Genomic DNA, 26937 nt, shown 5'->3' with positions numbered 1-26937 from the left:
ACCAAAGTAAAGCTCTTCACAACGATTCGGTAAAGTGTTATGGTCGCCAACCTAGTAGCCTGGCCAAAAGCCGTTAGAATTTTCTGAACATGTTGGATCTCTTCTTTTTTTTTCGATGAATCAGACACTGGAAGAATACATCACGCTGGTTTTAACAGAAGCTCCTATACGTTATACGTTGTGTTCGTTTGGCTTGTCAGCCAACCAGTTAGCAGTACTGTTTTCTCATACTAAATCAGCATCAGCCACCAGCTACCAGCCAGCTAGCAGTGCTGTTTTCGCATAACAAATCAGCACCAGCCACAGCCAAGCGAACACAACGTAGTCGCTAGCAAGAGCTCATGAATTACACAATATGGATAATTAATTTGGAAAACTCGAATCATAAGGACAAAAATTTAAAGTTATAAGTTAAATGTTTTTTACGGGGTTAGGATTCAACTAGTTTTGGGCTAAAATTGCCAAACAGAAATCGTTTTTTTAAATCATCAGGAGCACTGGGGAATTATGTAAGAATTCAGTTGGGCACCCGTGCTGACCGCGCGCTCAACGCAGATGGACTGCCGGGAAGTCCGAGAACATGCCTGCTGAGGCGTACACACGCACACACACGCACCCCTGTATATGCACACGCACGCACCCAGTACCCCTCCAGGAATAAATCCCGGGGCGACACCAGCGTCCGCTCCCGACAGGAGTCGAACGCGGGTGGGTAGCGCTCCACCCGAGCGTTCTACCACTGAGCCATCAGCTCATTCGACCAAACGGAAATCGTTACTCCTTATTTAAATTACTAGCCAAATTTCTTTTTATAAAAATATAATAGAGTCTATAGGGCGTATTACCGCGAATATAATTTGGGGAATTGCCTATTTTTCCCTACTCGCGGCCCACTCGATACTTGGGCCTATATCGACTAGAAAATTATCACGAAAAATATAATTAGCCATTTCAGCCTCTGCCGAGCGGGCCGCGAGCAGGAATATAATTAACCCTATTTGGTTTGCAGGCTAGCCCACTGTTTCTAACCGCGAGCCCGCACGCCGACACGCGGGTTGTGCCATCTGTGCGAGTGAAACCGAAGGGCGAACTGCCGAACTCCGTACGCAACCCTAGCGCGGCCATGGGGAAAGCGGAGACGAGAACCAGGGGACGCGGCGGCGGCGGCGGCGACGGTGGCGGCGGTGGCAACCCGGGGTACGAACTCCCGGCCTCCTCTCCCCTCCCGAGTTTACGGGATCTCGGTTTAGCGGGTCTGATTTGTCGCGTCTGTTTCGCAGGAAGATTTTCGTCGGAGGGCTGCCGCGGGACACCACAGATGGTAGGCCGATCGATTCCTTCCTTTTGGTGGTTCTGGTGTGCTATGCTTGTAGTGATCCGCGTGGATTGGGTGAGGCGGTTGCGATTCGGCTGTGCAATTTTGGGGGTTTTCTGCGGGTGGGAGGAAGCGGTACGCGTGGGCGGTATTCAGTTGGTATCGGGATGCGTGGTGCTTTTCGCTGCAGTGCTGCAATGATAGCTTGGCTCGGCTTATTTATTAATTATAGCGTGTGAGAAATTGCAGTGATGTTTGCTTCAAAAAAAAAAAAAGATTGCGGTGATGGTCTGCGTTTAGCATGGATTCTAAGCTGTGTTCTGACTTGTGACCAATGCGAGTTGTTGTCATGGGCAGTCAGAGGTCTTATGGGCCGGCTGGGCAGGCCCATTAGGGTTAGGTTTAGGGATCAAATTAGGTCTTACTTAGGTGTCAAGGAACCCTCTCTATATATAGAGAGAAGATGTATCCATCAAGGCAGGCAAGAATTATGAGAAATCAGTCTAGTCTCAATCCCCAATTCGTCTCCCCAATCTAGATCCAATCCCAACCTAATCAGCCGTCGCCGTCCGGCTATCTTCCCGGCGGATGTCTACCCCGTTATGAACTAGGTCCATAACAACTGGTATCAGATTGCTCGGGTTCCCTTCCATGGCCACCATGGAATCCCTGCAGAAGGCGATTGAAGACATGAACACCATGATGACAAGATGAACTCCACCCTGGAGACCCTGGCGCCGCTGGCCCCAAGCGCCGCTGACCTAGCGGCCCTGCCGGGCAAGGTCGCAGATCTGCTGAAGACGATGAACGACGCCGGCAACCATCTTCAATCTGTTGGCGTCGCTGTTCAGCGTCTAAGAGCAGGAGAAAGTTCGTCTGGGTCCAATGTGCAGCCACCGCTGCCGATGTCCTTCCGTGTCCGCGTGGGGCGACTACACCTCCGCTTCGTCAGACGGAAGGCACCGTCAGCTAGGCGCCTGTGGCCACGAACCGGCCGCCCATGGCGCCGGCCGCAGCAAGGTCGCCTCCGCGGTCCGCTGCCTGCAAGCGCACGATGCAGGTCGATGCGAGGCCGCCGCCACCGATGGCCGCTGCGGGGTCGCCTCCGCTGACCTAGTTCATAACGGGGTAGACATCCGCCGGGAAGATAGCCGGGCGGCGACGGCTGATTAGGTTGGAATTGGATCTAGATTGGGGAGACGAATTGGGGATTGAGACTAGACTGATTTCTCATAATTCTTGCCTGCCTTGATGGATACATCTTCTCTCTCTATATAGAGAGGGTTCCTTGACACCTAAGTAAGACCTAATTTGATCCCTAAACCTAACCCTAATGGGCCTGCCCAGCCGGCCCATAAGACCTCTGACTGCCCATGACAGTTGTACACAGTGCACCTAAACAACAAGAATTTTGACGCTTCTCTACAGTGATGGCAAATCTGTTCAAGTTGCAACCGACCCTGTTACCATAACTGCATTTATGTTTTATGAACATCTTGTTGGGTGTATTAATTATATTCCATTGCCAATGATTGTAACATGTAATGCCTGAATCTGTGAATTGGTAACATCCATGAAAGTGTCTGTTTTAATTTGGAAGGAGAAAAGTGTTTATCTAAACTTTGTAAACTATTTTGCCTTATCGATGTAATCAGTGAGATGCCAGTTTTTCCTAATGAGATAGAGGGATATGGCTGAAGAACCACGGGCAATAGTTTATAGACTAGGGCATCATGTAGCACTGCAAATGCATCAATATATTGCAATTCATGCCTTTTTCCGTTCTGCTTATCATTTGTTCATCAACTGATGTGTGAACAATAGTGAATTGTAGGACTAGCAGATTCTCAGGTTTAGTACACATTTTGGAAAACTAGTAGTAACAATTGAACTAAAGAGGATTGGTAGGGACCCTTGGTAACACCCATTTGCGTCCCTAATTAGGTTAGCTCCGTTTTGTTTTACTGATTGTCCTATTTCCTGTGCAGCTACATTTGTGAGGCATTTTGGCCAGTATGGAGAAATAGTTGATTCAGTAATAATGAAAGATAGGTACACATCTCAGCCGCGGGGTTTTGGCTTCATTACATACTCTGACCCTGTTGTTGTTGATAAAGTGATAGAGGACAATCATGTCATCAACGGAAAGCAAGTAAGTTCTGTTTTCCACTATTCAGTAGCAGTCGAATTTCTCTATATTTTTAATTCTTCATTTCAGTTTTGACCTGTCAATGACTGCAGTCTGTAACTCTGTATACTTTATGGTCTATTATGTGATAATTACAGAATCTGTATATAACAATTGTTTTATCTTCGGTTCAGAAAAAAATGTTTTATCCTACAATACTTTGTTAGAAATTTGAAAGTACACCTTGTGATTCAAGAGCCTAGGTTTTTATTTTTATGTTTAGCAGGATTTCTCATTTACAATTGTTATCTTTTGGTTATCTAGTTGTGAATGCATTTAATCAAACGTGACTGTTGCTACTGTTGCCATATTTAACTGTATTGCTTTGTTAATTCAAGCATTTGGCATGCCAGTGTCTATCATCTTGCATTGCTGGATTTGCAAACTACTATTGGTGTTTCTGATTACATTTTTTATTAATTTTATTGCTTTGTTAAATTGCTCATGTTACTTAATGGAGCTATAACAAATGTGATTTACCACTCCTCAATTTTCTATCCGATGTTCCATTTTGGACTATACATCGTCCACACCATTTACCTTCGCAATCCTCATGTGTCACAGCTGACAGTAGTACTGCCTTGTGTTTACTCCAGGTTGAGATTAAAAGAACCATACCAAAGGGTGCAATGCAGTCTGGCTCTAAGGATTTCAAGACTAGGAAGATATTTGTTGGTGGGCTCCCCTCAGCACTAACAGAAGGTAATATTATTATGGTATATGATGGTCAGCTTTGTTTTTCATTGATTTTTGCCTGATGGTACTTCCATCTGTTTCTTTGATCAGATGATTTCAAGAATTTCTTTGAAAGATATGGGGCTGTGGTAGACCACCAGATTATGTTTGATCGTGAAACAAAACGGTCTAGAGGCTTTGGATTTGTAGTTTTTGCTTCTGAGGAAACTGTAGATGATTTGTTAGCAAACGGAAATATGATTGATCTTGCTGGTTCAAAGGTGAGTCTGCAGTTCATTAAAGAATTGTCACAAATAGTTATCCCCTCCACTATGTACTTATGGTGTAAGATATGTATAGTAACATCAACAAAAAGAAAATGCAATCTTCTATCCAAGTCAACTGCTCTGCTGGAACATCATGCTTAGTTAATAGAAAGGCCCCATAGGTTATTGACAGGGCTTAGGTCATTTGCTTTGTTTGTAGGTGGAGATCAAGAAAGCAGAACCAAAGAAATCCTCAAACCCACCTCCATCAGGGCGTGGTAGAAGTTCTAGGTCTTCATATGATAGTGGCTCTAGGGACCACCCTTCTTCTGATAACTATGGTGGATTGGCTAATCCTTATGGCAGTTACAGGGGTGGTGGATTTGATCCTTATAGGAGCGATGCAGGTTTCAGCGGTGGTAGGCTTGGCAGCTATGGTGGGATGGGTGAATTTGGTGTTGGATATGGTCGTTACTATGCAGGTTTAGGGGCATATGGAGCTGCATCTTCATTTGGTGGTTATCCCAGTCGCTTTGGGTTATATGGAGGTTATGGTGGAGCTTATGCTGGTGGGGACCTGAGTGGCTATAGACGCACTGTTGCTGATGAGAGCTTTGGTGGCCCTGGTAATTCTGGTTTTGGTGGTGATGCTGATGAGGGCTTTGGCGGCCCTGGTAGTTCTGGCTTTGGTGGTGCTGCCTATGGTGGGGCATATGATCCTGCTCTAGGTGGTTATGGACCTGCTGGCGCACCTGACAGGAATAAGGGAAGCTTTGCTGGTGGATTTGGACGATATCACCCATATGGCTGACAAGAAGAGCCCGTCCATCTCAATCTTCTCTGCATGTTTGCTCCTTGTCATTAGAGGGTACGCAGGACCCAACATTGCTTGGAAAATGCAGCTGCGGGTGAAGCTTCCAACCCAGCTTTATGTCATGTACATGTTTTATAGTTCACCTGAGGTTTAACTTTTATCCCATATCATGTAGTGATCCAGACTAGATGTCATATTGACGGTTTTGTTTGGCATTTTTATAGAATTCTGGTATTGTGATGGTTTAAGGTAACCCTGTAAGCATACCTGGGGAAACAGATTAGCTGCTGTCTGAAAAGTTAGGAGGGACAGTCTCGATCACTTAGCATCCTCTGATTTATCCCTGAAGGGCAATGTCTGTGATGTAGGTATCATTATTTATCTTCTGTGCTCACTAGTAATTGATGCTCAAATGCTATAAGAGTACTTGTCAAGTTGGATCATGCTTATTTGATCGCCGGAATGAAGATGAACTCGGACACCAAGTTCATCTAGCTCGCTCTATTGATTCTTTTACTCAACAATTGTGGCTTCATAAATCTGAGCCCTTCCACTATTTTGAGCAACTTTAAAACGAAGTTTATCTATATGTGCATGATATTCTGACAGGCACGGTATGACGATGCTATGGTTATGGTTCATGAGAAAGAAAAGGCACGTGTCTTAACAAACTAGCTTTGCTTTAGGTTTTTTGTATAGTTGTTTATCGAATAGAACAGATAGTAGTTGCTGTACTAGCAAACTGGACATTTGAGCATGCCTTTTGCATGCGTTGTTTCCTTTTCCTTCTACTAATCTTTTCTGACTGAGATTAATAGTAGAATGCTACTGCTACACCGCTAACCAACCGCTACTAGTTGATGACGCCTAGTGAACGGGGCAGCCGGGGGCGCGGACTCCCGGCGCCGTGGGGCACCTCGCCAGCGCGCAGTGGTCGTCGACCTGCAGCCCCCACCAGTCGACGCCATTGACGCCCCTGGACTGCAGCATGGCGTAGGAAAGGATGCCCATGAAGGCGACGCCGGCGTCGAGGCCGGCAGAGAGCACGTAGTTGTGGCGCGCCCACCAGCCCTTGTAGCGGTGGTAGACGACGTGGTTGAAGGCGAGCCCCACGGCGCCCCACATGAGGTAGTTGACGGAGCGCGCCGGCGGCATCATCCCCGTGGCGCCGAGCAGCACGGGCATGTTGACGAGGCGGATCCACGGCGCCCACGCGCTGCCCGGGAACGCCCGGGACAGCGCCCAGAACGGCACCGGCGCCAGCGCGCCGGCGAGGAAGAAGTAGTTCATCCTGGCGTAGCGCCCCAGCCGGCCGAACATGCGCAGCGGGCCGACCACGCCCCAGATGATGGACGCGTTGAAGAAGACGTCGTCGCCGGGGCACGTCCAGGGGCTCCCCTCCGGCAGCCTCGCCGGGTCGCAGATGTTGGGCACGCTCTCCAGCAGCCACCACGACGTGCCGAAGTACACCGACGACGCCAGCACCGTGCCCACCAGCTGCGCGCGTGCCGGGCCAAAATGTTACTGAATTCTCTGACGAAATCTACCATGGAATTGGATCATGGTCGACTACGAATCTCTACTCAGTCGTCGTCGTCGTTCACCTGGACGATGAACATGGAGCGCGGCGGGATCTTCATGTAGTGGCCCAGCTTGAAGTCCTGCAGGAACATGATCGCCTGGGACATGCTGATGTAGCCGTACGTCTTGAACGCCACGTTGGCGAGCGGCCGCCCCGGGTACAGGTACCCGATGATGAGCTCGGTCACCACGTTCAGCCCAGGTTGCTGCATGCTCAAGAAGAAATCAGTCACCCAATCAATGGTGGTCCGGGTCACTGATGAAGGCGGCAGAGATATATCGATTTCATCTGTGGTAATAAAAGTAAAACTGTAAGAAAAAAGTGTCTGTTAATTCTGTACTTGGTTGGTCGTCGCGGTGATGATGCCGATGGGGAGCGTGAAGAAGAAGGCGAGGCCGGCGGCCAGGAGCACGCCCCAGTAGGGGAGCTGCAGCTGCCGGCCGAAGCCCTCGCAGGTGAAGACGGAGAGGCCGAGCACCAGCACCAGCATCACCTGGAACCACCACTGCGGCACGGCGGCGTAGTTCCTCTTCATCAGCCTGGTGTGCACGTCGCCGGCCTGCGCGCGCACCGTCGCCTTGGTCTGCTCCCATATCGACCCGCCGTGGTAGAGGGCGACGTGGGACAGGGTGGCCGCGAGCGTCGCGAAGCTGAGCCCGTAGGTGAAGGCGAAGAAGATGCTCAGGTTGATCTGGCCGGCGCCGTCGTAGCCGGCCTGGCTGAACTGGAAGGTCGCCGGGTCGAGCACCCTGTTCACGTCGTACCGGCTGCCGTTGGCCATGAACACGTGGGAGGAGATGATGGGGAAGCGCTTGGCGCCGTACGCGTCGGTCCAGTAGGCGACGGGCACGATCACGTAGACGATGAGGAAGAAGCCGGCCATGATGTTCACGATGGCGAAAGCCGGCGTCGACAGAGGCGTGCCCAGGAACCCGGCGACGGTGGCCCAGTCGAGCCCGAAAGAGCCCACGCCGAGGCCGTACACGCCGGAGCCGATCTGCTGCGCGGTGACGGAGTTCTTCCACACCAGGCAGACCAGGGAGATGGTGGAGATGGTCGGGAAGAGGTAGTTGGGCACAATGTAGTAGGCGAAGCTCGTGATCAGCACGGTGAGGAAGAACTGCAGCCTCGTCGTCCCTCCCTTCGGCCTCTTCTCCTTCTCGTGCAGAGCTCTGAAAAAAGAGAGTCAAATTCAGAAACTTGGTTGGTCTGAACAATCAGCTGAATTACTATTTCATTGCATCTCAAGAACAGGTTGGTGATCACTGATCAGAGAAATAACTGGATTGGATTGGAGTGGAGAGTCGGAGACCTGAAGAGGGAAACCTGCACCAGGTTTGCAGGCCACCACATGTAGGGGGAGTCCACAAGGAACTTTCTGAAGAGGCCAGCCCAGCCATATCCCATCAACTGAAAACAAAGCATTGTTTATGGACTCAAGGCAAGGAAGTGTCAGAAGAAAGATGAACTGAAAAATACCATCACTTGGCTATGCTACCTGGGTGGTCTGAGTGAGCAACATGGCGGCGAGGGGATGGATCTCCCGGTGGTAGAACGCCTTCACGATGGTGATGATGCCGACGGCGTACACCGAGTTGGAGCCGGTGTTGGCGAAGATGGTGATCAGGACATGCTCCTTGAGGTTGAACGGCCCCGGGTTCAGCGAGAAGGACCACTTGGTGCCCCTGATTCTGACGGCCTTCGTGGGGAGGCAGGCGGCCATCAGCTTGCCGAGCGGCAGCACGACGATCTGCACCGAGAGGGAGGAGATGTAGAGCGGGTTCTGCCGGTACCCGAAGAACTGGTTGGAGAAGGCCAGCAGCGCGCACGAGATGAGCCCCAGGAACCATGTCCTGAAGGTCAGCGCCGGCAATGCCGGGTTGTCGGTGATGGGCACGGTGAGCCGGACCTCCTCGATTGGGCAGTCGTCTACCTCCTCCTCTGCTGAATCTAAACAAGAATCTATATTTGCTTCACTTCCAGTGAGAAAAAAAGAAAACGAAACGTTCGATGCAGAAGATGGAAAAGCTCAGAACTTAACAAAAAGTGCTATTTTGCAGGCTTCACGCTGATAGCATTCCTTCTCTGGATGAAGAATTCGTCAGATTTCTGTCAAGAACTAGGCAAGAAACACCTCACCTGTTCTTCCACCATTGGTGCCTGGCCTGGCGTCCCGGCCGTCCAAGTGGCTGAGCTCGACTTGCTGAGGCTCCATTCTGATTTCTGACACTCCTTGCCAACCCTCCACCTAAGAGTTGCTCTTATATAAAAACAAAGGTTTCTCTGGATGGGGCACCTCACAACGGGATGGGCAGACCAATTAGGGGACGTGTTGGTAGCGAGTAGCTCCTGCGAAATGACATATTGATAGGTTAAGGGTCGTCTTCATCCTTCTCTGATGCTTGCAAGTAAATGTGGGTGTTGCTCAATGGGGGTGTAGCGAGTAGCTCCATGGTCCCCTTCACCCCTTGCATTGTCTGTCTCTATTTACAAATAGGCAGTTCAAAGCTGTGAAGGAACAGCTCGACTATTCATGATGCCATGAAGATCGTCGGTACTGACAAAAAGCCACTGGGGCAACTGCAATGCAGTAGTGTCTGTAGTAGAGTAGTACTCTGTGACGGAACCCTCAAATTAAAACACTCAATTAAGCGTAATGGTTGTCATTTGAACACATCGGGCGCATTATCTTAATGGTTTAATTTGACAGTCCTTTCTCAGCCAACTTCCCGATCGAAACAACATCGATAGTCTCACTCGAAGGTGAGCGCAGATGGTATAAGCACGACACATATTTGAAAATACAACAATATACACAAGATTCTACAATAAATTTTTCAAACCAAATTTGAATAAATACATAATTTACAAACAGAGGGAAAAAGCCTACAACTACCACAAGTGTACCCTAAGGAGGTCCCTAACTAAGCGTCTGGGTCCACAACCTCCCATCCCTCTGCGTCACGGCGGATGAACTTAACGCAGCAGGGACAGAAGTCTATGTCTGTGTGTCCTGAAATGATGTTCCAACAAAAGCCCTGAGCAACTAATACTCAGCAAGACTTACTCGACCAGTGGGTATAATTTAGCCCACATACCTAGACATGCAAGGTTTTTGGCTGGTGGTTTATTTTGCAGAAAAGTGTATAAAAGTGTATCCTTATTTTCAATATTTTTGCTCCAGATTCTATATAGATTAACCATAATCTAATATTTGCATGGGCCATCTAGAACAAACATGGTAGAACATTAATTACAATTCAAAATAGAACCAACATATATAATATATTCCATGTTCCAACTCATATTACTACGATGTGACTCGGTGATCAAGGTGCCCATGTCCGAGAGCGACTGATGGCGAATCGATTCGATTTAACCTTGCAAGGTGGACCTAACCAACACGGCACGCGAAAGCCCCGTCGGACCCCACGCACCGACATTTCCCCTCCCCGCCTCGAGCTACAGGACCGCCCCACCATCATATGGTCAGCCGAGCTCAACGTAAGACCACCAAAAGTAAACATATGCATCCCTATTTCTCCGCGACTACTCGACTACCCCAGGAGGTGAGATGGAGTCCTGTACTTTCGAGGTGAGGCAGTACTCGGCTTACCAGTTTCGACTACCTCCTACTCCCGGCATGCGGTTAGTACATTTCAAATATGATCAGCAGGGCCGACAACGGTACGGTTCTTAACTGACACAGACGGAACTACACCTCTCCCGCCCGGTCTCAGATTCTATTCTTTCTTTCATTCCAAGACTTTCATCCCAAGATGAGTAACTCATATATGGAGTCATAAAACTATCCTATATCTCGTGAGTAACCAAAAGTTACTCGACTTCTACCGAACCCTATCTAGCATAACATCTCTATCGTCCTATACATACTAGTATAACTCAAGGAAACCTAGGGTTCATGCAACTAGGGTTTCAAACAACTCCTAAACGTAGTGCACAAGTAATAAATACATATATAGATGTCATAATTTAAATTAATAGGACGTGCACCGGGGCTTGCCTTCGGGCTGCTGCTCAAAGCTGGGGTCAGACGGGCCTTGGGCCGGGTTCTCACGCCTCTCCTCCTGGGCTTGCTCCGGCTGCTCCTGCGGTGCCGCAATCACCTCAAATACGGCACCCTCAGCTGCGGATGCTACACGAATGCATATGAAATGATTGAGTGCAACCCAAACTACATAATCACTATACCCAAAATAAAATGTCCTGCAAACTGTCCGCCACCGAAGGGCGGACCGTCCGCAGTTCAACTTCGCAGACCCACCAGAGCCTCCATCGTCTCTGGAGAATTTCTAGACTGACTGGCGGACTGTCCGCGCTCAGTAGCGGACTGTCCACAACACACTTCTGCAATCCTACCAGAACCGACTACTTCTTTGGTCAACTTTCAAATCTATACTGCGGACTGTCCGCTCACCCTTAGCGGACTGTCCGCAACACACCTACGCCAATCCACCAGAGACAACGACATCTCTGGACAAATTTCTAATCCTAACGGTGGACCGTCCGGCCCCCCTTGGCGGACAGTCCACAGTTCAATCTGCCAAACCACCAGAGACGACAACGTCTTTGGACAAAATCCTAGACTCTACGGCGGACTGTCCGCTCGCCAATAGCGGACCGTCCGCAGTTCAACCATGTGAAAACCCTGCAGAGACAACATCATCTCTGGACAACTTCTGCTTGACTAGCGGACTATCCGGCCCTCCTAGGCGGACTGTCCGCAGTTCACATCTTTTGATACCGCGCGACAGGCGGCAGCAAGCACGGCGGCGGCGGCCGTTCATCGGCGCCGGTGGCGCACAATGGGAGGGGAAAAGAGGCCAGGGGGCACAAGTGACTCACCACTATTCCATTCCCGCGGTGGGTTCGAGCGGAGGATGACTGGAGAAGCGGATCGACGGTGGAGCAAAGCTTCAAGCGGCTCCAATGGTGACCGGCGGTGGCGGGGGCGATTCCGGCCGGGGAGAAGCCGGCTGGGGGTTGGTGGAGGTGGAGGAGGTGCTGGGGAAGGTGCTCGCGCGAGGAATCGAAGTATGGTGGCCGGAGGAGGGAGATCGACGGAAGGAGGCGACAGCAGCGCGAGCGGACGAGCTCCGCTCGTCTCTGGTCGAGATGGGAATGAGGAAGGAGATGACGACCGGGCCCACATCCAGCTAAATATCTAGGCGTTACTCTGGTGGACCGTCCGCCGATCCCTAGCGGACCGTCCGCGATTTTCCTGGGTGTTACAATCCTACCCCCTTAAAGAAATCTCGTCCTGAGATTTAAAGTGAAGTTACTAATTGAAACAGGAGCGAAAGGTTAGGTACCTTGATAAGTTTGTAGCAACTCCGGACACTTGGATTGAACAAATTCTTTCGTTTCCCAAGTGGCTTCCCGCTCAGAGTGATTGCTCCATTGCACTTTATAGAAATCACTGATTTGATTCCGAGTGACCCTGGTCTTGTGATCAACAATTTTGATTGGATACTCCGGATAGACAAGATCGGGCTCCAGTTACAACTTTTCTATGTCAATCACCTTTTCTGGAACACGGAGGCATTTCCGGAGCTGAGAGACATGTAAAATATTATGAACCGCGGATAATTGGGCAGGAAGTTCCAGTCGATATGCTACCGGCCCACACTGCTCAATGATAGGAAAAGGCCCAACATAGCGAGGGGCGAGCTTTCCCTTCACTCCGAATCGCTGGACTCCTTTTATTGGAGATAGCCGCAAATAAACACGATCTCCCACTTGGAATGTGATTGATTGACGCTTCTTGTTTGCATAACTTTTCTGTCGAGATTGGGCTATTTTCAAATTCTCCTGTATGAACCGGACTTGTTCTTCTGCCTCACTGACCATCTCAGGGCCGAACACATTCCTTTCCCCGGCTTCTGACCAATTTACTAGAGTTCTACACCTCCGCCCATATAACGCCTCAAACGGAGCCATTTTGATGCTTTCCTGATAACTATTGTTATAAGAGAATTCCGCTAGAGGTAGGTATTCATCCCATTTCTTGCTATAAGAGAGCACACAGGCTCTAAGCATATCCTCCAGAATTTGATTGATTCACTCAGTTTGACCATCAGTCTGAGGATGATAGGCTGAACTGGGAATAAGCTGAGTACCCAGAGATGCATGCAACTGTTCCCAGAAATGGGCAACAAACTGTGGGCCTCTGTCGGATATAATGGTTCTTGGGATACCATGAAGACTCACAATCCGTGCAATGTATAACTCAGCGTATTGGTGGGATTTATACCCCGTCTTGACTGGAATAAAGTGTGTGGACTTAGTGAGACGATCCACTATAACCCAAATAGAGTCATATCCCTTTGACGTGGGAGGCAAACCAACAATGAAGTCCATACTAATATCCTCCCACTTCCACGAAGGAATATCCAAAGGCTGTAGCATGCCAGCAGGTCTGAGATGACTTGCTTTGACCCTTCGATAGATATCGCACTCCGACACATATTTGGCGACCTCACGTTTCATCTTGGTCCACCAAAATCGCTGTCTGAGGTCTTGGTACATTTTATTGCTGCCCGGGTGAATTGAGTACCTAGAGAGGTGAGCCTCATCAAAAATCTGCTTCCGAAGTTCCAAATCCTTAGGTACTACCAGCCGGTTCTTAAACCATAACACACCCTCGCCATCAAGCTGAAAGCATGCCACACGAGGGTCACCTTCCCTGAGCCTTTGCCTAATCTTTTCCATGCCAATATTATTTCTCTGAGCAGAAATAATTTGATCCCGCAGTGTTGGAGTGAGGGTAATATTGGTAAGTGTACCCTCAACTACCATAACCAGATTCAACTTCTCCATCTCTTGGCATAGAGTTGCATGCATAGGTGTTGCTGAGATGCAGTTGCAACTTGCCTTTCTGCTCAATGCATCTGCCACAACATTGGCCTTACCCGGGTGATAATGAATTTTTAGATCATAATCTTTAATCAACTCTAACCACCGTCTCTGACGCAAATTGAGCTCACTCTGGGTAAAAATATACTTGAGACTCTTGTGGTCTGAGTATATATGAATCGGATTACCCAGAAGATAATGCCGCCAGATTTTCAGTGCATGGACCACTGCGGCTAGCTCTAAGTCATGAGTAGCATAATTCTCTTCATGCCGCCTGAGAGCTCTGGAAGCATAAGCAATCACCAGCTGATCTTGCATAAGGACGCAGCCGATGCCCGTACCTAATGCATTACACACAAGCGTCAAGGCCAGAGTAATACCTGGCTAAGCCAAAGACAGTAATGAGAATGCGGCCAAGACTCATACCTGATGCATCACAATAAACATTGAAGGGTCGAGTGATATCTGGCGGAGCCAGAACAGGGGCCGATGTTAAAAGTGTTGGTGGAGAGCATCTCCGGGGCGGAGGTACACTACAACAGTAATAAATGCACACGCAAAACAAGGAGGAAAATGTTCTCTCTCTATTCAATGTGTCCCATCAATGAACATTACATGGGGTATTTATAGGTGGCGTTATGCCCCCCATGCCATGTATCATTACTCTTTTACCCTCTTACAACGGTCATATTCCCTGAATATTCCCGGACGTACACGTGATTTCCCTATTACAGTGTGGGTGCGGTACAGCTCAGAAGGGCCCACAACCCCAGGCGGCCCTCTTCACCCCGTTTGACGAAGACCGCGAGGCCTACTGACCACTCCCTATCATGATGCTGGCGCCACCCGGTCTTCGCCTATCTTCGCGTTCCGACCCGAAGAGTAGCGAAGACGGGTCACCTCCGCGCTTGCTCCTGGCGTCGGCTTCAGTGCTCTTGGTGTATTGTCTTCGCCTTCTGACCCGAAGAATAGCGAAGATGGGCCACCTCCATGCTAGCTATTGGCATTGGCTTCAGAGTCCTTGACTTCCTGTCTTCGCGCTCCTTCGGCGACCGGCCCGAAGGTGGTGTCCCCAACAGTAGCCCCTCGGAGCCTCGGTTCGATCTTCGGGGGGGGGGGGGCGGCTTCGACCCCTTGGGCGCCGTCGGCATCCTGAAGCGCCACCCTTTGGGCTGGGCGCCGCGACGGTAGCCGGCGAAGCACAGTCCGTGTTCACCTGTAAAAGAGTTGCTCTCCTGAATAGGAAGCAAATTTTTCATGTTCATAACTGTTAGTTCGCGCCCAAATCATTAGATTCGAACTTTGGCGGTGTAAGCATCTAGGCCCTCAAGGTATGTTTCGGTGATTAATGACAACCATTATTGTGACTAATGAGTTTGTGCAGCTTAATAGATCATTATCGCTCATTTGGTCATATGTCAAAAGAGGCCCCTCAATTTCACTATTCAAAAAGGCGATCTCGGTATTCAACTCAATTTTATGTCAAGACTAAGGATCTTTCTAGTCCTAAGTGTCATAAGGTTGAGAAGGACACTTAGGTTAGTATAGGTTTTATAGTTTTGTAGTGATCGCACTATTAAGAGGGGTTAAGGCTAAGTAACTTGGGCATGGACATGATCATTTGAAAATGGATGCACACTATGGTCACTCAGGTTTCTAGAAGTTCAAATAAGTGGTTCTCAAACTATATCTCAAGAATATTTGGATTTCATTCAAGACTCAAATCAGAAAAGACAAAATCATAAAAAGTCTATACACCGGTTTAACCGACGCTCTCAATTTTCTATACGTCGGTTAAATGAAGTCAGCAGAGTCTGGACAAATTCAATACACCGGTTAAACCGACGTGTTTGAAATTAACGTCGGTGCATTAGTCCAGAGTTGGTTTTTCCAGGGTATTTCAAGTTCTATACACCGGTTAAACCGACGCTGTTTAAATCAAGACGTCGGTGCAATTGACCAGTGAGATGGTTTTTCAGAGGAATTCAAAAGTTGTACTCACCGGTTAAACCGACGATAGGTTTGAGTTAACGTCGGTGCAGTTGTCCAGAGACTTGGTTTTTCAGTTGATCAGTGGACAACTACACTCACCGGTTAAACCGATGATACGTCGGTTAATCTGCCCAAGTGGTAACGGCTAGTTTTCAGAAGTGGCAGTTTACATTCACCAGTTAAACCGACGATGACTATTGGAGGGACGTCGGATTAACCGGCGCTACGCAGTTTTCTGGCAGCTTTTCCCCAACGGCTCTATTTGTGTGAGCTGCCTATATATACCCCTCCAATGGGTCATTTCGCCCACTCTTGACACCAGGCAACATCCATACACTCATACTATAGTCAAGAGCCACCTTGAGCTTCATCATTCACATACTTGTGCATTCAATCAATCAAGAAGCAAGATTAAGGACTTGAGTAGAGAGAAGCTAGTGTGCATCCGTTCTTGGTGATCGGTTCTTGCTCAAGTGAAGGCCTTAGCTTGTTACTCTTGGTGATTGGCATCACCTAGGCGATCTTGGTGATCGAGGTGTTTTCTCGCGGAGCTTGCCAAGGATTGTGGGAGCCCGGAGAAGAAGATTGTACGTGGCTTGATCTCCACCACGCCGGGATGGTGAACGGAGACTCTTAGTGAGCGCCCTCGTCTCGGTGATTTGGGAGGTGACAAGACTCTTTGAGAGTGTCACAACGTGGATTAGGGGTGTGTGCCAACACATCGATACCACGGGAAAAAAATCCGGTCGTCTCTTGTCCACTCTCTTTATTCAAGCATTTTCTTTCATGCAATTTACTCATGTGCTTGACTTAGAGATCATAACTTAGCTCTACCTTGCTAGGCTTTACTTTGTTTTTATCTCTCTTAGCTTGTGTAGGTAGCTTAGTTATCCGGTTGGTGAATTGGTGCCCTACTAGCTTTGCATAGGTTAAGGTTGCTTTACTTTGTTTTAGAAATTGAAAAAGGCCCAATTCACCCCCCCTCTTGGTCCATCGATCCTTACAGGCGGGAAATCTTGCGCTGGCTCGTAGACCTGAAAAGACAGATATACCCCTCGGTTTGTTAATCTCACGCGTGCAGCGCGGGGTTTTGGCGTCTTTTCACTTCGCGGTGGCGTGTGGTAATTCTATAAATAGTGGCGCCGTGACGGCTGTGTTTTTTACTTTTCACCGTCCTTGCTTTCCAGCCTCCTCGCTTCTCGCTTCACGAAGGTTGTTTCTTATCGCTGTTTCCTTCGAAGCAGTTTGGTGCTGAACTTCAAGAGTGGCGCTCTCAGAACGCTCGGCCTCTTCGGAGATGGCCCCGAAGAGGAATCAATCGGGAGGTCCGACGACCACTGTACTTGGCTTGTCCAAGATGATTCCGTCCCTCCTCGGCGATTTGGCTCGTCGAGGCTTCGTCTCTGCTGATGATGTCCGCGCTCCTCCGACGGGTGAGACTGATGCTCACCCCCGCAACGACGAAGTGGTTGTCTTCCGTGGTTTGTTCACCGCCGGACTTCGGATGCCCTTGGACCCCGTGGTGGTGGACATTTTCTGTTTGTTCAAGGTGTATTTACATCAGATGACACCTACTTCGATCGTGCGGCTGAACTTGTATATGTGGCTGGCGAAGACCTGCCGCCTTTCTCCAAGCGCCGAAGGCTTCGCTCGTGCCTTTAGGGTGCATTACCAACCGAAGAAGATTTTTGTGGAATCAACCGGAGGTGTAGAGATATCAGTCGTTCCCCAATATGGTTGTTATACCTTCGCCTTTCACAAGAATCTCCCGAGTCCAGTCCCAGCGGGCAAGAACAAGTGGGCCAACGATTGGTCCTCATACTGGTTCTATCACAAGTTGACATTGGACCCTGCCACGAGGACCCATCCCCTCGTCGTCGATAGCATTGCTGCTCTTGGAGATGTGCTGAAGGCCGCCTGTAATGTCCGAGCCGAAGACAAGGTTCTTCTTTCCCTTCTGCGGAAACTATCGAAGACCTTCAGCACGCGTGACATCGTGGAAGAGTTCATCGCCTGCGGCTGCTTCCCCGTCAGGGCCGGCTGGGACATCTCCAGCTGGTTGGCCGAGGACCGCTGGATCGAAGGTATTCCGGTACCTGATTTCATGACCGTCTTCAGCCTTCGAACCGACCGTGAGTTTTTGTACTTAAGCTCATGTTATGGAGGTGCATGATTCGCTCTTTTGCTTACACTTTTTGCCTCTTCGGCGATGCAGGGGTGGACCCTGTTGTCATCGAGAGCCGGGCCGATGAGATGGTCGGGTCGGTGTCAAGGGACGAGTACAAAGCCCTCGTCGGTCATCTTGGCGGGGCTCGACGGAACCGGGTGTTCCACGTGCTGGGCCTCTCCGCCCCTCAGCGGGCGACTGAATTGAAACTTGCTGAAGGCTAGGGCGGCCCGGAGAAAGCGAAAGCTCTGGAAAAGGCGAAGCGGAAGCAAGCGTCTTCGTCCGCAGAGCCGAAGAAGAAGAGTCGGCTCATCGACGCCATTTTGCATCCGTCTCCCCTGCAAAGCAAGGGGGAATCCGAAGATGATGGGAGCGAAGATAGCAACCGTCCTGCTGCCGAGGCAGCGCACCTCGGCGTTCCCCAGGTGGCGGTGCCACTGAGGGCGGTCCATCCTAGCCTAGACCTTGAGTTCAGCACCGCCCAGGAGAGCGAAGACGAGGGCGACGTCGAGGTGGTCAATGTCGTGGTCGACTCCCCCGTCGCTCGCCTCTTCCACGCGGAGCCGCTACCTCCGGCAAAGAAGTCGAAGTTCCTTCTGAGAAAGCCGCCGAAGCCTTATCCTCGCCCGGGAAGTCCACGTCCTTCTCCGGGGCGAAAAGAAGTGGCGGCGGAGACTCCAGCAGATCGTCGGATAGCAGTAGCTTCTTCGTTCGCAACGCTGATCCTGAAGCTGCAGCTACGGAACTCAGTGCGAAGCCCACTGCTGTGCGGCTCGGCGGGAACATCATCAAGTCTCTTCGTTTCGAGAGCCGGGACCGCGAACGTGGGCTTCTAGCAGCGGCGGGGGACTCCTTCTGCTTCCCCCTCATGGAGAAAGACTTGATGGGGAGCGGGCTAAATAACATCCTGGAGAGCGCCCAAGACCTGTCGCTGAAGGCCTTCGTGGCTGCGCGCTGTGCTGCCCGGTAGTTGGCGGCTGAGAACATTTCAAAGGCTCTCGTTGCTGATCTGGAGACGAAGGTAGCCTCACTGGAAAAAGAGAAAATAGAGCTGCAAACGCGCCTCACCAGATCTGCTGAGGAGAAAGCGACTCTTACCATGGAGCTACTTGCGTCCGCTGATCGATCGGTGAAGGCGGAGGACGCCGTGAAGGCCGCCAAGTTGCTTGCTGAAGACGCTGAAAGACGTCGAGATGCGATGCAAAAATGGCTTCGCTCTTTTAAAGAGGCTATAAAAACCGGTTCGGAGAAGTTGTAGGAAGAGCTTCCTGACCTCCTCGCCAGTTACGTGCTTGTGGCTCCGGACATGTTCCCAGAGGGCACCGACACAGTTGGCCTGGGCTCCTTTTTCCAGTGGCTTCGCACTTGCGTCGCCATGCTGGACGCTGGGGCGCATTTCCATGAGGACATCAGTGCCATGGTCGCCGTCCGCTCTCTCAGTGCCGCGGTGTACAGTCTCTTTCCCTCCGAAGCTGGGCAGGCTAGCGTGGTGACCAAAGCTCAACTTTGTTTGCTTCGTGATCCCTCCTTCCGGTGGCCGGGCGAGGAAACTATTTGTCCGGAGACGCTGCCGGCTTTGGCAAAAAACATCGCCGTTAGCTTCATGGAGCGCTTCTTCAAGGGCGAAGGTCGTGCCCTTGTACAACGCGAAGTCGAGCGGATGAAGCCCCAGGTGATTTTTTTACTAAGAATCTGCTGACTTCTAGTTGGCCTCATTCAGCTCTAGGCCAAGGCTGATTCCATCGCGGAGCCCATCCTCCATGAAGCTGTGTCTGCCGAAGAAAGACTTGGCGGCGAGGGTGCGAATGGCAAAAACGGCCGGGATGCTACTAACGGAGCCCCGGTGCCCGAAGGCCGGACATGGGCGTCATCTTCTCGTCCTTCGGCTGGCGAGGTGTGAGGGTCGTTGTAGATTGTTGTGTTGGGTTCTCTGGTTGTAATTACTTTTGTAAGCTATCATCTTCGGTGCCTGCGCAGGACCCTGCGTTGGCCCCTGTGCAGGTGACCGAGGACGTGCTTCCTCGCCAGCTGAATTGAGAGGATTTCTATGTCACTGGTGCGTCCTGGACAAAGTTCCATATTCGTTACCCTTCGGTTTCATTTGAAGATTTCTGGGCGTATAAGATGCGTGTTTACGACCTTCGGAACGCCGATGCGAAGCGCTTTTTTGCCGAATTTCAGCGTGATCCGTAAAAACACGCGAAGATTCTTGCTGATCGCGCGTTTCGTCGTGAAATAAAACAGATTCTCGATACTGATAGACCGTATAGTGCTCCCGCCGGTCTCCGTGAGCCGAAGCCGGAGCCGGTGAACGAAGAGCCCCTTACACCTCACGAATTCATGTATCGACGCAAAAGTACTTTTGTTGAAAGCTCTAGTTAATTTGCATTGAACTCGGTTTCAGGGGACGACTTCGAAACATTTCTTCGACGGACAGCCGAAGGAATAATAGATGTGGCGGTCCGGGAAATCATATCTGAGGTGGACCGCTTAGTCTTCGAGGAAGAGGCCTCGGATGTAGTTATGTAGCTTATTTCTTCGTGCCTTCGCGCGAAGTGTATCTTTACAGTGTAATAACTTGTATCTTCACAGTGTGATAAACTCGGATGTAACTATGTAACTTATTTCTTCGTGCCTTCGCGCGAAGTGTATCTTCATAGTGTAATAACTTGTATCTTCGTGGTGTGATAAACCTGTACTTTGTGTGTAATAAATTATGTAATTTTTTGGCGTTTACCCTTCGACTGAGCACAAATATATTCTGCAAAGCGCCACCCCCCCTTTGCGCGGGCAAGGTTGCAAACGCCTTTTTGTTCGTTCATCTTCACCGGCGTCGTGCGTGTTTCTTGTTTTGCGAAGCGCCACCCCCCCTTCGCTCGACTGGCGGGGATGATGACTGTGAAAATGTTTTGTAGCCCCTCGGGCCTCATTTTAATTCTGCAGGCCTTGCACAGGGTTCTTCGGCTCTCTTGCCGGGAAGTTCTCGCCAAGCCTTCGGCTTTCGCACGACAGGACTTTCCACCCTTCGCTTTCATGCGATGGGATTTTGTTAACTTCTTCGGAAGTTAAGCTAAGAGGAGCGAAGCCATTAATCGGGGTTGCGTCTTGTGCTTACTTATTTCAAGCGTTATGGCTTGTACTTCGCGCCGATGACTCCCCTCTTCGCTTTGACGAAGAGGGATAGACGCTTCGGCGCCTTTGCAGCGTGCTTGTTCCTTCGAGACTTTTTTGTGGGGGCCTTGTTTATATTTCACAAGGGGTCACATAGGGTCCCGCCTCGTTAAAAACCTCACGCCTTCGGAGCCCGAGTGGACACTCAAAAGCTTCCCCCGTGAGGAAAAGAGTACGGGCCCTTCGGTACATTGTGCGGGTTTACATGAGAAAAAAGGAAAGACGCAAAAAAGAAAAAGAAATTGCCCTACTAGCCCCTTCGGTTATTTTCCTCCGGTGGCTCTTACACATTTCCTACACGTAGTACTTTTGTAGCATGTCCTTGTTCCATGAATAAGGGTCTTCGGTGCCTTCTAGTGTGCGGAGCCTGCAGGCCTCTGGCCTTGCCATAGATGCGACGATAAACGGGCCTTCCCACTTGCTGTGCATCTTGCCCTTTTGCTTGGCCTTCGGTATTCTTCGAAGCACTAAGTCGCCCTCTTTGATGTTTCTGGGCTTTACTTTCTTGTTTTTCCACCTTCTTGTTTCCTCTTGATATTTTCCTAAGTTGATTGATGCTTGTATCTTGCCAGCTTCGATTGTGTCAATTGAGGGCTTGATGTCTTCTTCGATGTTTTCTGCCCCTTCGGCTGTTCTCCAGGATTTGAGCTTGATTTCCTCGGGTGTTACGGCTTCTTCGCCATATAGAAGCTTGAAAGGGGTGAACTTTGTGGTCCTGGACTCTGTTGTGTTATGAGACCATATGACCATCGGCAGCTCATCCGCTCATTTCCCCTTCGGTAGCTCAGTGATGTTTTTCTTGATGCCTGCGAAGATGATGTCGTTGGCCCTTTCCACCGTGCCGTTGGACTGCGGGTGGTAAACCGAGGCAAAGCATAAGTTAGTGCCGAGTTGTGTGGTGAACTACCTGAAAGTTGCACAATCGAACTGCTTGCCATTGTCCACTGTAACCTCCTTCGGAACCCCAAAGCGGCAGACAATGTTCTGCCAAAAGAATTTTTGCAGGGCTCTTGCTGTGACGTCCCTGAGCGCCTTGGCCTCGACCCATTTGGAGAAGTACTCTACTGCCACAGCGGCGTACTTGTAGTTTCCTAGAACTGTAGGCAATGGTCCAACAATATCAATGCCCCACCGCGCGAGGGGCCATATCGGAGGCAGTAGTTGCACCTCGTCGGGTGGGAATTTACTGTATGGGGCATGCCTTTGGCAATTTGGGCATGTGCGAACCACATCGTGAGCGTCCGACACAGCCGATGGCCAATAAAATCCTTCGCGGAAAGCTTTGCTGACTAGGGCCCTCGTTGCGATGTGCGAAGAACACATCCCAGCATGGATCTCTTCAATCAGCTGTTTTCCCTCTTCGCGTGAGATGCATTTTAAGAGTGGTGCGCAGACTACCCCTCGGTATAACTCTTTGCCTATGATTCTGTAATTCCTAGCCCGAAGTGCCATTCTCTTTTATTCCTTCTCATCCTCCGGGACGAAGTGTCCGCGAAGATAAGCCATTATGGCGGCCCTCCAGTCTTTGCTGGTTATGGCGTTGACGAATTTAGCTGGTTCTTCGACACAATTGATGGAGGACTGCTTTAATGTTTCGAAGAAGACATCTGGCAGTAATGGATCACACTGCGCTGCTGCCTTCGCTAGTTGATCAGCTTGCTTATTCTTTGTTCTGGAGAAACTGCGGACACTAAACCCGAGGAAGTATTTCTCCATGCTGCGCACTGCTGCCAGGTACTTCGCCAATTCTAGCTTCAAGGCCCTGTTTGACTTGTTTATTTGGCCTGTGATCAACTCTAAATCAGACCTGATCGTTAATCTTCGTGCGCCCAGCGCTCTTGCTTTGCGAAGACCCAAGAGAAGGCCTTCGTATTCTGCGACATTATTGGTGCACCCATTGAAGTCAAGTCTGACTGCGTACTTCAATTGGGTGCCCGAAGGTGCTGTCAGGACTGCTGAAGCTCCTGCTCCGTCTCTCTGGTAAGCCCCATCACACTCAAGTTGCCATATTGCCTCTATCTTCGGCTGCTCCTGCGAAGGTGCGACTGGTGTCCAGTCTGCGATGAAGTCTACCAAGACCTGTGACTTGATTGCAGATCTGGAGACGAAGTCAATGGTGTGCTCAGCTAATTGCGTGGCCCATTTTCCTATCCTGCCGAAGGCTTCTCTGTTTTCAAACATGTCCCGAAGTGGGAAAGAGGTTGGGACCTTAATTTTGTGGCTCTGGAAGTAGTATCGAAGCTTGCGTGCTGCCATGACCACCGCATATGCCATCCTCTCCATTTCTGAGTATAGCAATTTTGACCAGTTTAAGGCTTCGGAAACGAAGTATATAGGCACCTGTGTTAATGCCCCTTCGACCGTGCGCTCTTCGACGAGAGCAGCACTTACGGCTGCACCTGATGTGGAGATGTATAATAGCAACTCCTTCTTCGAGGGGCTGGACATGACTGCCAATTTCTCAATGTACTGCTTGAGGTCTTCGAAGGCCTTCGCCTGCTCTTCGCCTGCTCTTCGCCTGCTCTTCGCCCCATTCTAAGTTGCCAGAGCATTTCAGCGCCTTGAAGAATGGGAGGCACTTCTCTGCTGATTTTGAGATGAATCTGTTCAGCGAAGCCAACCTGCCTGTTAGCTTCTGCACCCCCTTTCTTGTGGTAGGTGGCTTCATCCATCTAATGGCTTCGATCTTCTCCGGGTTTGCTTCGATTCCCCTTTCGGTGATCATACAGCCCAATAATTTGCCTCTTCGCACGCCGAAGACACATTTCTCTGGGTTCAGCTTGAGGCCATGGCGACGAAGATTCGCAAATGTTTCGCGAAGATCTTGGATATGGTCCTCCTTTTTGTTTCTCACAACCACATCATCAACGTATACGGAGATGTTTCTCCCCAATTGTTCCCCCAATACTTTTTTGATCATTCTGTTGAAAGTGCATCCGGCGTTGCGCAGGCCCTCAGGCATTCTCACGTAGCAGTATGTCCCGAAGGGGGTGGTGAAACTGGTCTTCTCCTCGTCTGCCTTGCTCATGAATATCTGGTGATAACCTGAGAAACAGTCCAACATGCTGAGCATCTCCGAACAAGCTGCTGCATCGACCAGGGTGTCAATCCGTGGTAGTGGGTATTCGTCCTTCGGGCACGCCTTGTTCAAGATTGTGAAGTCAATACACATTCGCCACTTCCCGTTCTTCTTCAGTACCATGACAACATTTGCTAGCCACTCCGGGTACTGGACCTCGCGCATGACGCCCGCGTCCAGTAATTTTTGTACCTCGGCCTGAGCCGCCTTCTGCCTTTCTTCGGACATTGAACTTTGTCCCTGCTTCACTGGTTTTGCCTTCGGGTTTACCCTGAGCTCATGTTCGATGACCTCTCGACTCACCCCTCGAAGGTCCGAAGAGGACCAAGCAAATACGTCTTGATTATTGCGGAGAAACTGTATAAGTCTGGCTTCTTCAGCCTCTTCGAGCCCTTTTCCGATGGTCACCTTTCGGTCGAGCACATCTTCGTACAATAGTACCTTCTTCGTGTGTTCCGCCGGGGATACCCCTCCTGACTTCTCCGGCTCTTCGCTGTTTGCAGCCTCTTTGTCCTCATTTGGTGTTTCAATGACATGGACGTTTTTGTTGCCAATTGATGCATTATCTTCGCATCTTCTTGCTTCTTCCTGGTTGCTGAAGACTGTGATAATTCCCCCGGCCGAAGGTAACTTCATGCATAAATAGGATTGATGAATCACTGCTGCAAATTTGACCAAGGTGTTGCGTCCAAAGATGGCATTATATGGGTAGTTCATGTCAACTACATCGAAGGTTATTGCTTCGGTTCTTTGTGCTGCTCCTTCGCCAAATGTGACATTGAGCTCTATCTTGCCAAGAGCTTCTATTCTCTTGCCTCCAAAGCCAATGAGCGGATACGGTGACTTATGCAGGGTTGCTTCTGTGAAACCCATTTTTACAAAGCACTGCCATACGAGGATGTTTGCGGAGCTCCCATTGTCCACCAGTATTCTCCCTACATCGTTTCCTGCGAAGTGCACTGAATTCTTGCCGATGTTGGCCCTGATGACGAGAGGGTCACTGTGTGGGTAGTGTTGCAGCTGAAGGTCTGCCTATGCGAAGGATATCGGGACATGCGACCAAGTTGTTCGGAAGCATTTGCCCTCGCTGACATGAGAAACTGTTCTGAAGTACTCCTTGCGCTGCCTCTTTGTCTCAAGCACTAGTTCATTAGACCCTCCGGAGATGGCGTTGATGATGTTCACCCTACTGCCCGAAGGTGCATCGATTGGTCACTCTGGAATCTACCCCGGCTCAAGTTTCGGAGGTAGAGGTAGAGTTGTGTCGCAAGACAATGGTGTTGCGCTTCTGGACCATGTCTGACTGTACTGCGGAGGTGGTAGCATTGGTGTTGATTGTTGCGGAGGTGGTGCATATGGTAACGGGTTGTAATTGAAAACCGGGTATGACACCGGCCAATTTGGCGTAGGTGCCCAAGTGGTTGCCGTTGCGGAAGACTGAAGTGGCAACTGCGAGGTATGATTGACTGGCTTCGCTGGCTGGGAATTTTGCCGGTCAAACTCTTCTTTTCTTTCAATGGCGAAGGGGCACTCATTTGTCCAATGGCCTTTATCCTTCCCGTGGAAGAAACATAATGGAATTTTCTCTCTTCGACAGCCGCCATCTCTTCTGCCTTTGTTGTGTCGTTCTTCGCGATGGTGACGATCATCGCGGTTGGACCTTTCTTCGTGGTGGTCCCTCTCGCCTTTGCCCCTGTGATGGTGTCTGTGCTCTCGGGGCTCCTCTTCGGACACGTTGTTCACTGTTCTTCTCTGCTTTGGCTCGTCAGCGTGCCACGGTTTTGAATGGGGCCTCTCGCTGCTTCGCGACTTCTTCTGCTCGTTCTTCTCCTCGAGCCTTCTCCTCTTCGCCTGGTCGGATATGCAGTATTCTTGTATTATCTCGAACAACTTTGTCACTGTCTTCGGCTTGCGTCGAGATATGTATTCTCCGCATGGTCCTAAGTTGATTCCCTTCACCACAGAGTCGATGATGCTCTGGTCGGCGACATTGGGTGCTCTTGTGCAAAGCTTCATGACGCTCTGAAGATATTCTTGCAAAGTCATACTTCCTTGCCTCAGATCATGAAAATCACATGATGTGACTTCGTTGGGCCTCACTGCGCGGAAACTTGCAAATAGCTCGAAGCGAAGCTGCTTCCAAGACAATGGTTCCTGGTGGGATGTTTGCATACCATCGTTGTGCCAAGCCCTTCAATGCGAGGACAAGCGCCTTCGCTTTACATGCGGTGCCTCCTCCTGATGCTTCTATGGTGGCTTTGTATTTGAGGAGGAACTCTTCGGGGTCTGAGTCCCCATCAAACTGCGGCAATATTGCTGGGTTGAGGCGATGGGGGCCACTGCACCTCCTCCAGCTCTTCGGACAATGGTGATATTCTTTGATGCCTTCTTCGGTAATGCTCTTCAGCTTCTGACTCGGAGTGGTCAGAGATCTCTTCGACTGGCACGAGTTTTGGGCGGAACCTTGCTGGTTCTTGTTGTCGCGGGTTGACCCCGATCATCTCCTTCTGCGGTGGTGGTGGTGGGGGTGCCTGCAATTTCTCGAGCTGCAGCCGCTGGGCACGGAGCTTCTCCTGCATCGCCTTGCAGCGAAGCTCCTCCTCCCTCAACCTATTGTACTGCTCTTGACGTCTGCTTCGGTGAGCATGGTCTGCTTCCCCTTCTCTCTTGTCGTCATCTGTGGTACGGAAGGTTCTGCTTCCAGGGCCTGCTGCTGAGCCCTTCGCGCCTCTTCGATGCGAGCGTCGATGCGACGCATCGCCGCGATGTCTTCGGCTAAGACACCGAGGTCTAGAAGGTTGACTTCAAGCTG

The 26937-nt window shown here is 50.1% G+C and overlaps 2 protein-coding genes across 6 annotated transcripts; one reads left to right on the top strand and one right to left on the bottom strand.

The window, feature by feature from the left end:
• The first annotated feature begins 1019 nt into the window (after positions 1 to 1019).
• On the top strand, positions 1020 to 5701 carry LOC120677552 (heterogeneous nuclear ribonucleoprotein 1-like). Its single transcript, XM_039958707.1, has 6 exons — positions 1020 to 1197; positions 1281 to 1321; positions 3304 to 3467; positions 4100 to 4205; positions 4290 to 4459; positions 4665 to 5701. Exons 1-6 carry the CDS (start codon positions 1124 to 1126, stop codon positions 5253 to 5255), a joined length of 1146 nt encoding a protein of 381 aa, XP_039814641.1. The 5' UTR covers positions 1020 to 1123; the 3' UTR covers positions 5256 to 5701.
• A 198-nt stretch (positions 5702 to 5899) lies between these two features.
• Positions 5900 to 9319, bottom strand: LOC120677550 (oligopeptide transporter 1-like). 5 transcript variants are annotated; one of them, XM_039958705.1, is made up of 7 exons: positions 8882 to 9319; positions 8670 to 8790; positions 8339 to 8590; positions 8153 to 8250; positions 7181 to 8012; positions 6863 to 7045; positions 5900 to 6755 (listed from the first exon to the last, which is right to left on the bottom strand). In XM_039958705.1, the coding sequence occupies exons 2-7, from the start codon at positions 8688 to 8690 to the stop codon at positions 6126 to 6128; spliced, it is 2016 nt and encodes a 671-aa protein (XP_039814639.1). In that variant the 5' UTR covers positions 8691 to 8790; positions 8882 to 9319; the 3' UTR covers positions 5900 to 6125. The 5 variants fall into 5 exon arrangements, with proteins under 5 accessions (XP_039814639.1, XP_039814640.1, XP_039814638.1 ...); XM_039958706.1 differs by having other exon boundaries at positions 8670 to 8802; positions 8980 to 9319; XM_039958704.1 differs by having other exon boundaries at positions 8980 to 9319.
• Positions 9320 to 26937: the final 17618 nt, after the last annotated feature.

Source organism: Panicum virgatum, chromosome 6N (assembly GCF_016808335.1).
Source record: "Panicum virgatum strain AP13 chromosome 6N, P.virgatum_v5, whole genome shotgun sequence".
Taxonomy (NCBI): Eukaryota; Viridiplantae; Streptophyta; class Magnoliopsida; order Poales; family Poaceae; genus Panicum; species Panicum virgatum.
This window is presented reverse-complemented; position numbering and strand designations above follow the sequence as displayed.